At 58.0% G+C, this 13,406-nt stretch overlaps 5 protein-coding genes across 5 annotated transcripts; 1 reads left to right on the top strand and 4 right to left on the bottom strand.

The window, feature by feature from the left end:
• Positions 1–361: 361 nt before the first annotated feature.
• On the bottom strand, positions 362–2,355 carry PG986_006462 (uncharacterized protein; the record flags this gene model as incomplete). Its single annotated transcript, XM_066842684.1, has 2 exons — positions 362–429; positions 483–2,355. 2 exons carry the CDS (start codon positions 2,353–2,355, stop codon positions 362–364), a joined length of 1,941 nt encoding a protein of 646 aa, XP_066702546.1.
• Positions 2,356–3,205: 850 nt separating this feature from the next.
• PG986_006463 (Sas10/Utp3/C1D family protein) lies at positions 3,206–4,345 on the top strand (the record flags this gene model as incomplete). Its single annotated transcript, XM_066842685.1, has 1 exon — positions 3,206–4,345. One exon carries the CDS (start codon positions 3,206–3,208, stop codon positions 4,343–4,345), a length of 1,140 nt encoding a protein of 379 aa, XP_066702547.1.
• Positions 4,346–4,933: 588 nt separating this feature from the next.
• On the bottom strand, positions 4,934–6,635 carry PG986_006464 (uncharacterized protein; the record flags this gene model as incomplete). The annotated part of the gene is made up of 4 exons (XM_066842686.1): positions 4,934–5,452; positions 5,491–5,890; positions 5,970–6,307; positions 6,381–6,635. 4 exons carry the CDS (start codon positions 6,633–6,635, stop codon positions 4,934–4,936), a joined length of 1,512 nt encoding a protein of 503 aa, XP_066702548.1.
• A 2,783-nt stretch (positions 6,636–9,418) lies between these two features.
• Positions 9,419–11,099, bottom strand: PG986_006465 (uncharacterized protein; the record flags this gene model as incomplete). The annotated part of the gene is made up of 2 exons (XM_066842687.1): positions 9,419–10,328; positions 10,444–11,099. 2 exons carry the CDS (start codon positions 11,097–11,099, stop codon positions 9,419–9,421), a joined length of 1,566 nt encoding a protein of 521 aa, XP_066702549.1.
• Positions 11,100–12,011: 912 nt separating this feature from the next.
• Positions 12,012–12,398, bottom strand: PG986_006466 (uncharacterized protein; the record flags this gene model as incomplete). The annotated part of the gene is made up of 1 exon (XM_066842688.1): positions 12,012–12,398. The coding sequence occupies one exon, from the start codon at positions 12,396–12,398 to the stop codon at positions 12,012–12,014; it is 387 nt and encodes a 128-aa protein (XP_066702550.1).
• Positions 12,399–13,406: the final 1,008 nt, after the last annotated feature.

Consider the following 13,406-nt stretch of genomic DNA (forward strand, 5'->3'; position numbering starts at 1 on the left):
CATGCCCAGGTACCACTTGCGCGAAAAAAACGCCCCTGTCGATGCAACCACACGACCCTCTGAAATATTTTCGGGATATCATCATCGAGAAGAAGAACCGGTACTCCGCATTGTCTTCGCCAAAATGCTTGCCGCAAACCCATCGAACTCGAAAATGTCACGTCTTGCACCAGCAACGGCATCACGCTGGAGCTGTTCTACCCCCTTTTCTTGCTAACTTCGCCTCCACCTAAATCTGGATAATAACCACGGCCCCTTTCTGGGGCGGATATCAGTACACTCTACTTCTCGCGACAAATCACCAACTGCCGCGACGCGCTGAAATGCTGCTCCTCGTAGCTCGCCTCTCGCTCTTGAGCGCTTAGTCGATCTTGATGGACGAGTAGATCTTCTGGACGAACCACCAACTCGAGAAGAATCCGATAGAACCTGTAGCAATGTTAGTTTGCGAGATACCCAGATCCGAAAGGGGGAATACGTACCGGTCAAGATGAAGAAGAGGAACGACAGCAGCGCACTGTAGCCGATGTAGAGGACAGTTCCCGTCAATCCGCCCAGGGACAGCTTGCTGACCAGGTAGATCAGGGCATTGGCGAAGATGTACCCCGCGCTCATGCCGGCGGCGAGGAAGGAACGCCATTGCCAGTTGTAGTTCTCGGCGCACAGGAGGAAGTAGACCATGAGCACCGTGACGGCGGCGCAGGTGATGATCATCAGGCCGTAGCAGAGGAAGAGGAAGCCGAACATGTAGTAGATCTTGCTGAACCAGATGGAGCTCATGATGAAGTAGAGCTCCACGAAGATGGCGCCGAAGGGCAGGATACCGACAAGCAGCATGCTGGGGACGGGCTTCAGGTAGGTCGTGGTGGGCGGGATCTGGCGGGGGATCTGGTTCGTGCGCACCGGGGGCTCAAAGGCCGGGGCACGGAAACCGAGCCACGATCCGGCAAAGGAGAGCGGGATGGAGATGATGAACCAGATGGCAATGATGACCAGCATGGTGCTCAGGGGCACAGCTCCGGCAGACTCATTGGCCCACAGGAAGAGGTTAAGGAAGAAGAAGGTGGTGAATACAATGCCAGGCACCAGCATGGGGGTCAGGCCGATGTTGAGCTTCCATTTCTCGCCATTCAACGACTTGTAGACTCTGGCAGACACGTAGCCACCGACGAATCCGAGAACAGTGTAGAGGAGGATCATGATGGTGCCGAGGGAACCACGGTTCGAGGGAGACAGGAATCCCAGCAGAGCGAAGCAGATGGTGAAGCCGGTCATGACAAACAGCTGGGCTCCATTGCCGAGGAAGATGGAGAGCAGAAGAGGGTGCGAGGGAGTGCGGAACACATCACCATGCACCAGCTTCCAGCCGGAATCCTCCTGGACGCCATCCTCGAGAGCCGAAGTGCCGGAGAGATCGTCGAGGTTGATCTGGTCGAGACGGTTGTATCGCGTGATATCCTTCTTCAGGGCCCTGAACAGCACCGAGGTGACGGTGATGGTGAGGACCACCACAACCACGGCCGAGTTGATGAGGGAAAACCAGTGGATCTTGGGGTCGAAGACGTGCAGGTATTTGTCCCATCGGGTGGCCCAGGCGGTGGGCGAGCGAGTCCAGTAGACGCTGTAGGTGAAGTGCACCTTGGTCTTGCCTTCTTCGTTCAGCCGGACAGGGGGCAGGGTATCGGGCAAGCAGGACGTGCTGTCGATGGCGCCGCTGTAGGCCTTGGAGTCGGGCTGCACAATGACACCGACCACCCGCAACTGGTTTGGATCCCCTCCGACCTCGTGGTACTCGACGACGATGTCGTAGTGGTTGTTGAAGGAGGGCTGGGAGTCGGCGTCGACCTGGCCGAGCTGGAAGCCGGGGCTGTAGAAGGTGGTGCTGGTAATCTCGTCGATAATCTTCTGGCCAGCAGGGAGCCCGTCGACGAGCCAGTTGATGGCGTAGCCTTGCATGATGCGCTTGTTGACGAAGTGGGCGGACTCTTGGTCGTATTCGGACTCGCAGAGGGACTTGCAGGTCTGGTTGCGGCCCATTTCGAGCTCGAAGGACGAGGTCATGATACGGTCGCCGAACAATATGCTCCCCAGGCTTTCCGACACGTATTTGGGCTCGGCGGGCTGGCAGAATCGGAAGCGCTCGTGGTAGTAGTCGTAGGACATGACGGAGTGGAGGACGCCATCTTGGGAAGCGGCGACAGGCTTGACGCTGTTCACGTATAAGGGCACGCTGGCATCTTTCTTGTAGGAGGTCGGCGCGACACCGGGGAGGTAGAAGGCGGATGTGAGTTGCGGGACGGCGAGGAGAGTCGCGAGCAACGTCGCCGAGGACGTTGCGCCGATGGGGCCTCGCATGGCGAAGGGGAGGGATGAATGGAGGACTAACTACAACAGCCGGCTCAATTAGTTATGCAGTTTCACAATACGTGCAGCTGGAGAGCTCGAGATTCCGGCGCATATGATTTGGGGTCTGATGTTTCTTTATTGGGGATGGACATTGAATGTGTAGGTAGTGCATCCAGAAAGGCGAGGTGGGAGGGTGTGAGGATGCTGACGAGATGCTGCGACGTGGACAGAAGTGTCGAGCTTGATCGGCGAAACGAGGGAGCTATGGACAACTTACGTATGCAAAGACAGATACACAATAACGCTGGGGGCTGCAGATTAAAGGGAGGCCAGAGTGCAGGCGTTCACATCAAGGGATTGGTTGAATGGACGTACTCAATGCCAATCCAGACTGGCCTTGTGTGTGATTCCGAGACAGTCGGGCTGGTCTCTTGCTGCCAGATTCCAACGCCAACAATTTTCAGGAGCAGGCGGCCAAGGCCTTGGAGGTTGATGCAAGAGCTGACAGCCTAAGCCTGCATTATTGCCTTCTACCACTAGCGGCGCATCCAGTATGGGGCTGTTAGCAGGCTACTAACCTACTAGGTTAGCTGTACCACAGGTACTGGAAGCTGTGTGTCCCCGGTGCACTGTCACCCAAGCCGGCCGGTACTTTAAATCCGATTCTCCGACATGGGTGCTGCTGTGTGCCCAGTAGTGTGCCTGCAACAGGCGGGAGGCTGCTGAAGCTGGTGGGGCGTCTGGCGCCTTATCGCCCGCTTATCGTACTTTTTTGTCTTGAACTTTTTCGAGTTGCCACGCCTTGGGGCTGTCCCGTCCAGATTGTACCACCAAACATCCGGACAGCATCGCCAACAAGATGGCGGCTCTTACCTCTTTGCCAGCATTGCTGGACACCTTGACTCAGTCCTTGACGTCCGCCTACGAAGCCACCCCCAAATTGGCCGGCATTGAACCTCCCCAGAATGGCGTGTCTCTGCTCGATACGAAGAACGAGCTGCTCCTGTCCTACCTGCAAAACCTCGTCTTCCTCATTCTCCTGAAGATCCGGAACGCGAAGAACTCGGGCGAAGATGACTCCGATCTGTCCAACACCGTCGTCGAGAAACTCGTCGAACTTCGCCTCTACCTCGAGAAGGGCGTGCGACCCCTGGAAGAAAAGCTCGAATACCAACTCGACAGGATGCTGCGCGCCGCCGATGATGCCGAACGCCAGTCCCAAAACGCCGCCCAAAGCGCCGCCCGCAGGGAAGCGGAAGAGTCCGAGGAAGAGTCAGAAGACGAGGAAGAAGGAGGTGCAGCCGCCAACGGCGGCGTCCCCGTGCTAGACAAGAACGCCAGCTCCGCCCTCCCCAGCTTCGGCTTCCAGGCCTCCAAGAACCCCGCCGGCATGGCCGCCGCCGCCGCCTCGGACGCCGACCGCACCGGCGTCTACCGCCCGCCCAAGATCAGCGCCACCGTGATGCCCACGACCGAGCGGCGCGAGGCCCGGGACCGCAGCCGCCCGCAGCGCTCGGCCACCATGAACGAGTACATCAACGAGGAGATGCTGGACCAGCCCCTGGCGCAGCCCAGCGTCGGCACCACCATCGTGTCCGGCGGCCGCGGCATGAAGACGACGCACCAAAAGGCCGACGAGGACCGCCGCCGCGACTACGAGGAGACCAACTTCGTGCGCCTGCCCGCCGAGAGCAAGAAGGACCGCAGCAAGCGCAACAAGGCCGAGGGCCGCACCGGCAACATGCAGTTCGGCGGCGAGGACTGGCGCGACCTCGGCAACGTCGACCGCATCGACAAGCTCACACGCAGGAAGCCCTCGGGCGCCAGCGGCACCAAGGCCCTGCTCGAGAACAGCCGGAAGCGCGGCCGCGAGGTCGGCGACGGCGACCGCAACAGCGGCTTCAGCAGCAACACCCGCGAGATCGTCGGCGGCGGCTACCAGAAGCGCGTCAAGACTATGGACGGCCAGAGGGGTGGCGGCAAGCGTGGCAAGAGGTGATGAGAATGAACATGGAAGTGTTTCTTGGTGGATGTATAGATTTTGACTGTTCTTGCACTGAGACGGTCTTGATACCCAAAATAATAGTTAGAATTTGTGTCACAATGCTCTTTTGTCTGCTGCCTGTCGTCCAGCGCATATTTCAACTATCTGATTCTCCAATGTTTGTAGAATTGTAGCCATCTTCCACCATATGACATCGCTCTCCCGAACGTACAAGAGCAGTTGCCACAATGTTTAACGAGATCCCTCTACGCGAATGTTGCGACTCTTATTTCCGAATCGGATCCTGAATTGCCTAAACCAGAACGCTTCTTTTCTTTCCGACCGCTTGTACAATCTTTGTAACCGTCTCTGAGCGCCTCGAAGGCACGGTCTTGATCAACCGGCGGCCGGCCTAGGATTCCTCCTCCGTCAAACGCCAACCATTGCCATTAACCGGGAGAAGGGCAGCCACCCATTCCTTCATGTCTTTCCTTTTAACCAATGGACACATTGGTCGCCGCGTTCTTTTTATTTTCTTTTAATTTTTATTTTTTATTGTTTTTGTTGTTTTTGTGTTTCTCCCCGCGAAGGAGTTACTATCGATCAGAAGTGCTTCCCCGTATCCCTCTCGACCTCTTGATGCTGCATCCCCAACCCGTTCCGCACGCGGTCCTCGACACGGACGACACGTTTTGGTAAAGCCGACCCGATGCCGAAGAAGACGAAGACGGCCCACTTCCAGCGGAAGGGGTTGATAGTCACGCAGAACGCGAACCACCAGAGCAGCTCGAGGTACGTAAAGAAGTCGAAAGCGCCCGTGGGCGCGGTCGCCTTCAGGACCTTGGTCATGTCGATCCAGCGGCGCATCCAGAAAGGCTGGGGCCGCGTCAGGGGGTCCGAGAGGAACATCAACAGAATACGGGTGTAGATGCCGATGTGCCAGTTGCCGACGGTGCCGATGGCGGAAAGATAAGTGCAGTTGATGGCCGAGACGGACGGGTGGTTGGGCGGGAAGGTCTGGAGGTACCAGTTGGGCGCGCCGTACGGCTCCTCGAAGCAGTCGTCAGGCAGGAAGCTCAGCGAGGGCCGCTTGAAGCCCGTGGCCTGGACCACCATGTCGCCCTCGACGTGGACGGTGCGGCCGGGCCCGCCGGGGGCACGCCCTTCTCGCGCTTGTTGACGAGGATGCCGCGGTCGGTGAAGTCGACGATGTCGCAGCGGACCCACTCGGCCGCGCCGGTGCGCAGCTTGTCCATGACGTCCGAGTTGACCATGGGGGTGTCCATGAAGATGCCCTTGTTGTACGGGGCCAGGTCCTCGAGGTCGCGGTAGAAGAGCTTGCGCAGCAGGAACTCGGGGATGAAGGAGAAGATGGTCTCCTGCCCGAAGATGTTGAGCGCCAGCAGCATGTTCACGATCGGGTTGCGCGGGATGATCCACTTGTCCGACCGCGCGATGATGTAGACCTTCTTGGCGCCCTCGTCGGCCGCGAACTCGAGCGCCTCGACGGCGGAGGCGCCGCCGCCGATGACGATCATGGTCTTGTCCTTGGCGGATTTGCTGTTGGAGGAAAACGGTTAGCACGACCAGAGCACGAGAACATCGCTACGTGGAAGCGCATCATCAGACAACGACTTACCCGGTCAGTTGGCTAGAGTGGAACGTCGGCCCCTTGAACTTCTCCATGCCGTCCAGGTGCGGCATCTTGGGGTCGCCGCAGGTGCCGACGGCGGCGATGAGGCCCTCATACACACCGTTAGAAGGGTCGTCGAGGATCCAGCGGCCCTTGTCGTCCTTGTAGACCTTTTCGATCTTCTTGTTGAAGACGGTCTTCTTGTCGAGCCCGTACGTCTCCCAGACCTGGCGGACCTGGCTGATGATCTGCTGGCGGTCCGGGTAGCCGCGCTCCCATTTTACCGAGGGGTGGAAGCGGTACATGAGCGAGTGGATCTGGAGGCTCGAGGTGTTGTTGACTTTCTGCATATCGACCGCAGAGTTAGCAAGGTTTGCCGATTGCGCCATTGGCCAGGGGGAAGTTGATGCTGCTTACACTCCAGATGCCACCGACGTTCTTCTCGTCGCCCGCCTCGAAGATGGTGACGTCGAAGCCATGGCCGACGCAGTGGGCGGCCGAGGCGACACCGGTGATGCCGGCGCCGATGATGGCGATCTTGGGCCGGCTAAGCTGCTCGCCGGGTCGTGGCGGGGCCGGCGACAGGATGAAGTCGATGAGCCATTGCCATAGCTGGTAAATGAACAAGAACGGGTGGATGACCGGGTTCTCGACCTTGGACTCGGACGGCATCTCGGTTGGCGTGCTCTTGCTTCTCGTGCAGCAGTTGAAGCTGCGAAATGGGTGGTATCGTGGTGGTGACAGGCCTCCCGTCTTTTCTCGGCGTGTGCGATGAATCCTTACACATGCGATTTTACCAATTGAGGAAGATGGGGAGAAGAAAGAAAGGTAAGAGCATGGAGAAGACGCCTTGACAGCAGGGTCGTCCTACCTAAGTATGTAGTTGTTATTATGTATGTGTAGACGAATCGCATGCGTCAAGGTCGCAATACCAATCAGAACCTGTATTCAGAAATCAAGCATTGAGAGCTCCGGTCCAATCGCCCGCGTTATTTGGGGCGATCCCTGCGCCTGACGTCAGAGATAGCTAACGATGCCGTTTGGCATGTGAAGAACAGTCGAACGTGTGCAAGGTTGGAAAAACCCCGACCGAAACGGGGCGGTTCTCGGTAGCACTACCACCACTACGGCCAGGGGTTGCGCAGTTGAAGGGGTGCTAAAACGGTAGCTAAAACGCCCTTCTCAGCTAATAACTGGAGGCTCCCAATGCTCCCCGTCCACCATCAATGCGACAAGCCCGACAGCGATCGGCGAAGACAATACATACGAGTACGCCCCCCCTGGCTTCTGCCCTTCTGCCCTGGTTACTCGTTGCTCGGCCGGGCCATTAGGTCCGGCCGTGGGTTTTCCTTTTCCACACCACACCATGCAACCGCTGAGCCTCCTGCCCAATAACGCATCTCCAGTTGTATGAAATCATCCCAATTCACAGGGCACTTCTCGGCCCTTTGTCCTGCCAGAAGGCCTCGGCCCAGCTCTTGAGACTGCGCGGCTACTAATTTCGAATTGACATATGGGATCTTCAGACCTGCTGCCTCTTGCATACATGTACTTAGTCGGCATCGCAGAGGCACCTCCCGACAAAACCCCGGCACGGTTCCCATTGCTGATTTCGGAGTGGCAAGAGCCTCGAGCCACCATGTTTTCCCTTGAACGACACGCAGAACTGTGCAAGTGGGCCGGGATTGATCACCAAAATGCGACCACAGCAGAAGAGCACCATATCACAGAAAGCATAGCGAACAGGGTTTGTCACAATTCACTAACGTTGGCTTGACTTCGGATTTCACTGCCAAATACTTCAGGTTCTCTTCTCGTGAAACGGTGGGCACATAGTTACTCGGCGCGCCTCTTGAAACAGTAGAATACTGCGCGCATGCCCTCTTTCCGTCTGATCTAGCGCCGCCGTTGGCAGGCAGCTTTCGATATCGCACCGGAGAAGTCAACCACCATCTCTCCCGCCTGCGCGCGCGCATTCGCCGAGGTCTCCCTTTTGGCTTGAGTTCTCGTACGTGCCCCAGCTCACCCGGCCGGCCCGCCTCGGTTGAAATCGCAGTCATTGCGCATGCTCAATGCTGATCTGGCTCCAGGAGCCGGACTCGCGCAGGCCCTCGCGCAAGGTAAGGTAGTAGCCCAGAAGCGTTCATGATGCTGATGTTTACGTTCTTCCGCATCGTGGAGAAGTCGCAACTTGGCCACGAGGCCCCTTGGCCGCGATGCCGGTGCCGCCGCCTTTCGCAGCTTGTCGGGTTCAGTTGTTGGTAGAAGTAAGTTAGGCCGTATGAACGAATCCCAAGTCTGCCCAATCAGCTGCGCGATGAATATGGTACCTATAATTGCCAAGAGAGCGCCGGTGAACTTCATGATGATACATAGACTTTGTTCCGGCAACAATAGTCTGCAGGGGGGATTGAGTCGTCCGTGGTGTTGACCTTGCTGCTTGCCAGCGCCAAACTCGTAGCATCATGTATGAACAAGTGTGAGCATGGATCGTATCCGAGGTTTGCCGTCAAACTGGATAATACTTGAACTGAAAGTTATCACTTGGCCGAGGAGAGGCTGTCAATGAACGCCGTCTGGATTCCGACGCCATCCACAGACTCCTGTAGGTCAAGCTCAGGAGACTGGCCGGCGATGCATTTCGCCGAAATGATCGGGATCTGACAAAAACAGGAACCAACGACCGAAAACACCTTCAACGCATAGAAGATGGGTAGATTGAATATTTCCAATTGACGCGACGCAAGAGACGCCAAGTACGCACTTGAAGTACGCTGTAAGCTATCCTAACGCTGCGCTGATTGCCAGCGAAAGCAAACACGCGTAACCTAACACACACACACACATACACACACACACACACACCAACCGTACGAGCGAAACCCGTGATCCACGAAGTCCCCGCTTGAGAACGACCCGCCCCAACAAACGGGGAATGCGACGAACGCCAACGACGGTCAGCGTCAAGTACGTATACCATACGTACATGATCGTACGCCGAGTCGACGTAAACGCGGCACACACCCGAACGCCGAGGGCGAATCCGAATCGCTCTCCTACGCTACGAGTGACTTACCGCAGATTGAAATGGTCTACATACTTTCCCTGTGTTGGTATGCCACCAGCTGCAAATGGAGAAAGGACAGATGCCACGAAGAGCCCCAGCCCAATACCATGGAGGCAAGAGAGCATCGAGGCTCCATGCGCGGCGTTCAGTATGCCAAAGCCAAGCCCGCGCTTGATAAGAGTGACCTGTTCAGGACCGAAAGGGGAAGGGACATGGGGGGAAAGAGATCCCTTTCGTTGGTCTTGGTCTTGTGCTTATTATACGGGCGTGTGTGATAGTACGAGTTAAGTACCTATCTATCCCCTAAAGTGTGCTTGTTGTTAAGTATCGCTTTTGCTTACTTTGTGGTTGTCATCGTGTCTGTTCTTTCTCTTCTTCGTAAAAGCTATCACCGCCCCACGACCTTGCGCTCCAGCCAGCGGGCCGGCAGGTAGGTGACCAGGGTGACCACGAACGCGAACTCGTTGGCGACGTCGCCGCCGGACGACCCGATGAGCCGGCCGACGGGCCCGACGTACCACGTCTCGACCATGCCCAGGATCCAGGCGACGACGCCGAGGAGGAAGGCGGCGAGGGCGGCGATTCCCAGCGGCAGCCTGCTCGGGTCGTTCCAGGCCTCGAGGTCGTAGTTGGCGAAGTCGCCGCCGCGGTAGACCCAGTGCTCGACGAACATGACGACAAAGTACGACGTGCACCAGTAGCCCAGCAGCGAGAGGAAGTTCTGCAGGTACGCGTTCAGCTGCTCGCGCCCGCCCAGGGCCAGGCCCAGGATCGCGGCGAAGCAGACGAGCGTCCAGAGGAAGCGGGGCACGCGCGCGAAGGGCCGCGAGATCTGCTGGCACGAGATGGCGGCGCTGTAGATGCTGATGACGTTGACGTTGATGCCCGACAGGACCAGGAGCGTCAGGATCAGCTTGGCGAAGCCGCGCGGGTACAGCATCGCCTGGATCAGGAAGCCGAGCCCGTCGTCCTCGTAGGTGGCGGCCCAGTCGGGCCGGTTGTTGAGGGCCGACGAGACGACGCAGCCGGCGACCATGCCGATGCTGGTCGGGATGGCGAGGCCGAAGGTGGTCAGCAGGAAAACCTTGACCCGCGACACGTCGACGGGGTAGTGCACGTAGTAGTCCGAGGCCATGGTGCACCACGAGGCCGAGCTGCCGTAGATGATGGCGATCAGGCTCAGGACGCTGCCGGACAGGTCGGCGCCCTGGACCTTGCTGGGCGACGTGTTGTCCGCGAAGCGGCCCGTCTCGGCAAAGATGACCAGGAAGATGACGAAGAAGACGACCCAGGCATATCTGCGTAGTGAAGAATCGTAAATCCCCATGTCACAGGCAGGCGCGGTGTGGCGGCACGCATCCGAGGTTGGGACCAACGGCAGAAAGCAGGGAAAGAGACAGCGGAGAAACTAACCTCTCGTAGACCAGGATGGCCTTCAACCCCACAAACGAGATCAGCGTCGCCACGACGGCCAGGATGACGATGCCGACGATGAGCGACAGGCGCCCGTCGGCGACGGCGGTCAGGGCCAGGCCGCCGGTGATGCAAGACACCGAGGCCCAGCCGATCTGGACGATGGTGTTGAGGGCGGCGATGAGCTTGTTGGGCCACCAGCCGAAGCTGAAGCGCGACATGGAGATCTGGCGCAGGCCCGTGGCGGCGCCGAAGGTGGCCGAGAAGCCGGTGAGGGCGCTGCCGATCAGCGAGGCGCAGATGGTGACGGCGATGGACTGGCGGAGGCTCAGGCCCAGCTCGTGGCCGAGGAAGCCGGTCGCGAAGCAGCTCGTGTTCATGGTGCTCGAGGCCCACAGCAGGGCCATGGACAGCTGCTCGTGCCAGGGGACGGGGCGCTTGTCCTCGGGCCGCTTGCGGACGATGGCCTCGGACTCGACGCCGATCTTCTTGTCCAGCCGGACCTCGAAGCGGCGCAGGCCGGCCAGCACGCCCGTCTCGCTGCCCGCGTCGGACTCCTTGGCGGTCACGTCGTCGACCATGACGCTGTGGCTGGAGTGCACGTCATTGCCGGCCACGGGGCCGTGGCCCTTCTCCAAGTCGGCGGCGGTCGCCATTGCTTATGCGCGAGTGCAGGGGAGATTGACTGAAAAATGATGGGATGCAAGCAATGGAGGGGTAGACCAGACGACGGAAAGGGACTGAGTGGAGGGATCGACTTCGACTTCGAGATTCCAAAGTTGGAAGGTGCCGCTTTACCACGCACACATTTTCTTCCAGAAACAGAAGCGCGAGGGTGGCACGCGACCAGGCCTTTATACGGCCGAAAAATTCTCATCGGCTGGTGGACTCGGACTGGGGTTTTTTTTCCCCTCTCGCTCAGCTTATCTTCCGCCTCCCGCCCACCGATGGTGGAAAATGGAAACTCTGGATCCCGCTGGACCCTGCAGCCCGGTGCTGGTCGTGTCGTTTCTGGCTGTCCAGGGATGTTGGCCAGGGTCTCCCCACCATGGCGACCACGCCATGGTATGATTCTTGGGTGTAGCCACTGGGCAACGGGGGGCCCTTCCAGACCGTCATGTCACGGTCGCCGTTCCTTGCCCCTTTGGTGGCTAGTGGCGGAATGGTTCCAGGCACTCGACAGGGGCCGTCGCCCATCCTCGCATCGTGATTGGCCGGTCGGGGTTTAGACAAGCAATCGGATACCGGCGCCGGAAAGCTTGATTCCATCACCAATTGCTATTAGTGAAGGCTTGTCTGTTGCCAGAACTAACGTAGTGCATCGCAACACCGACAACGAAAACCCACAGGTATGCGCAATCAAAGACGAATAAATATGGTGTTAATTGAGTAGTTCTAAGCATAAGTATTTAAGTAAGATGCTCTGTCCATGCCCCAGTAAGTATCTTAAATAGTGTGCAACTCGCACCGATGATAACCACATGTGTGTGCCTGAATCCCCAGCCAGCATCACTATCTCCGTCTCTCCTTCGGATAGATGAATCCCATGTTGGATCACCGTATCGCCCCTAGATGCCGCTCCACTGCACGTTGACGCGGCCAGGGTCAAATGATCCCACCAGCCGGGTGAACAAGTCGGGCGTGGCATCGATGTCATTGTCGCCGCATCCCGGGCACTTGTCCCAGACCTGGGCCGACGCCGACTTGCCGTTGTAGGTGATGGTGATGGTCTTGCCGCAAACCGGGTCCTGGTTGGTGTTGCCTGGGTAAGTGAAGAACTTCGGGGCGACGGCGACGGTAGAGTCTCCGTTGTTGATGGGCTTGCCGCAGGCACCCACGTTGTCGTCGTACGGGTTGTAGGCCATGGAGCCGCTGTAGAGAGCGGCGGCAGGGGCGGCGGCGGCCATGGCCGCGAGGGAGGAGGTGATGTTAGTGATGATAGCTAGTCCGGCCATTGCGGCTTGGTGATTAGTCCTGGTATCTGAAGGGGGTGTTGCTAAGCAGGTAAGGGTGTTCTGGGTGCTTGTTAGCGTTGTACGTAAGGATACGACGAAGCTGAGGATACGGACGGAGCGAGATAGAGCAGCCGCGGAACGCGATTCAGCGCGTGGACGACAGCGAAACCGTGGACGGAACGCGATTGAGCGCCGGGAGAACGACGCTGAGGCTGACGACGGACCAAACTGATACCGTGGACAAGAACGCACTGGAGTCGCGGACCGAACGATGCTGAAGATATGGGCTACCGAAGCTGATATTGGGGTAGTATTTGCAGTATCTGACAGTGAATCTGGTGCTTTGGTGATGGGAGAGACAAGGGAAAGCCAAGGACCAGGACTAGAGAAAGGGCGGTTTTTATACCCAGTCCTGAACGCTGAGGCTATTCCCAGTCCGTCCTTGTTGTGGCATCGTCGCTCATCGGTGCGCACCTTGTATTTAATGCCGCGATTAATGTGCAGAAGGGGCGTCGGGTGAATACAAGTGTGAAAGAAGACAGAGCACCCACCGAGGATGACGTGGGCTGTTCTGGCGTTGTGAGTACAGATGTGACAGGATGAGAGGAGAGGCACGAATACAGACTCACTGCCAGGAGACAAAATCCATTGGCAAGTCAAGGGCTGACGCGCACCTCTTTGTCGAATACGCCCCAACTAGCATGGCTTTGGTGCCCATCAGCCCACGGTGGGTTGGCGTTGTGTCCTTCTTGTTGCCAGGGCTATGTATGATTCATGGAGCAAGGTCCAGCGCTGACGTAAGGGCATATCCTGATGCACAAGACGTGCAGATGAATATATTCATTGCCATGATGCCCCAACTCTGCTCTGGTGAGTATTGTCAAAGCGAGGCCAGGTGTGTTGGTTGCTCCGCAGGCGAAAGCTGGAAGGTACGAATATTCGCAATAGGGAGTTGGTATTGCCGTCCATGCCAGGAATCCGCGTCTAAAGACGAATGAGTGACTAGGA

Source organism: Apiospora aurea (assembly GCF_038362705.1).
Source record: "Apiospora aurea strain CBS 24483 chromosome Unknown utg000004l_segment0_segment0, whole genome shotgun sequence".
Classification (NCBI taxonomy): domain Eukaryota; kingdom Fungi; phylum Ascomycota; class Sordariomycetes; order Amphisphaeriales; family Apiosporaceae; genus Apiospora; species Apiospora aurea.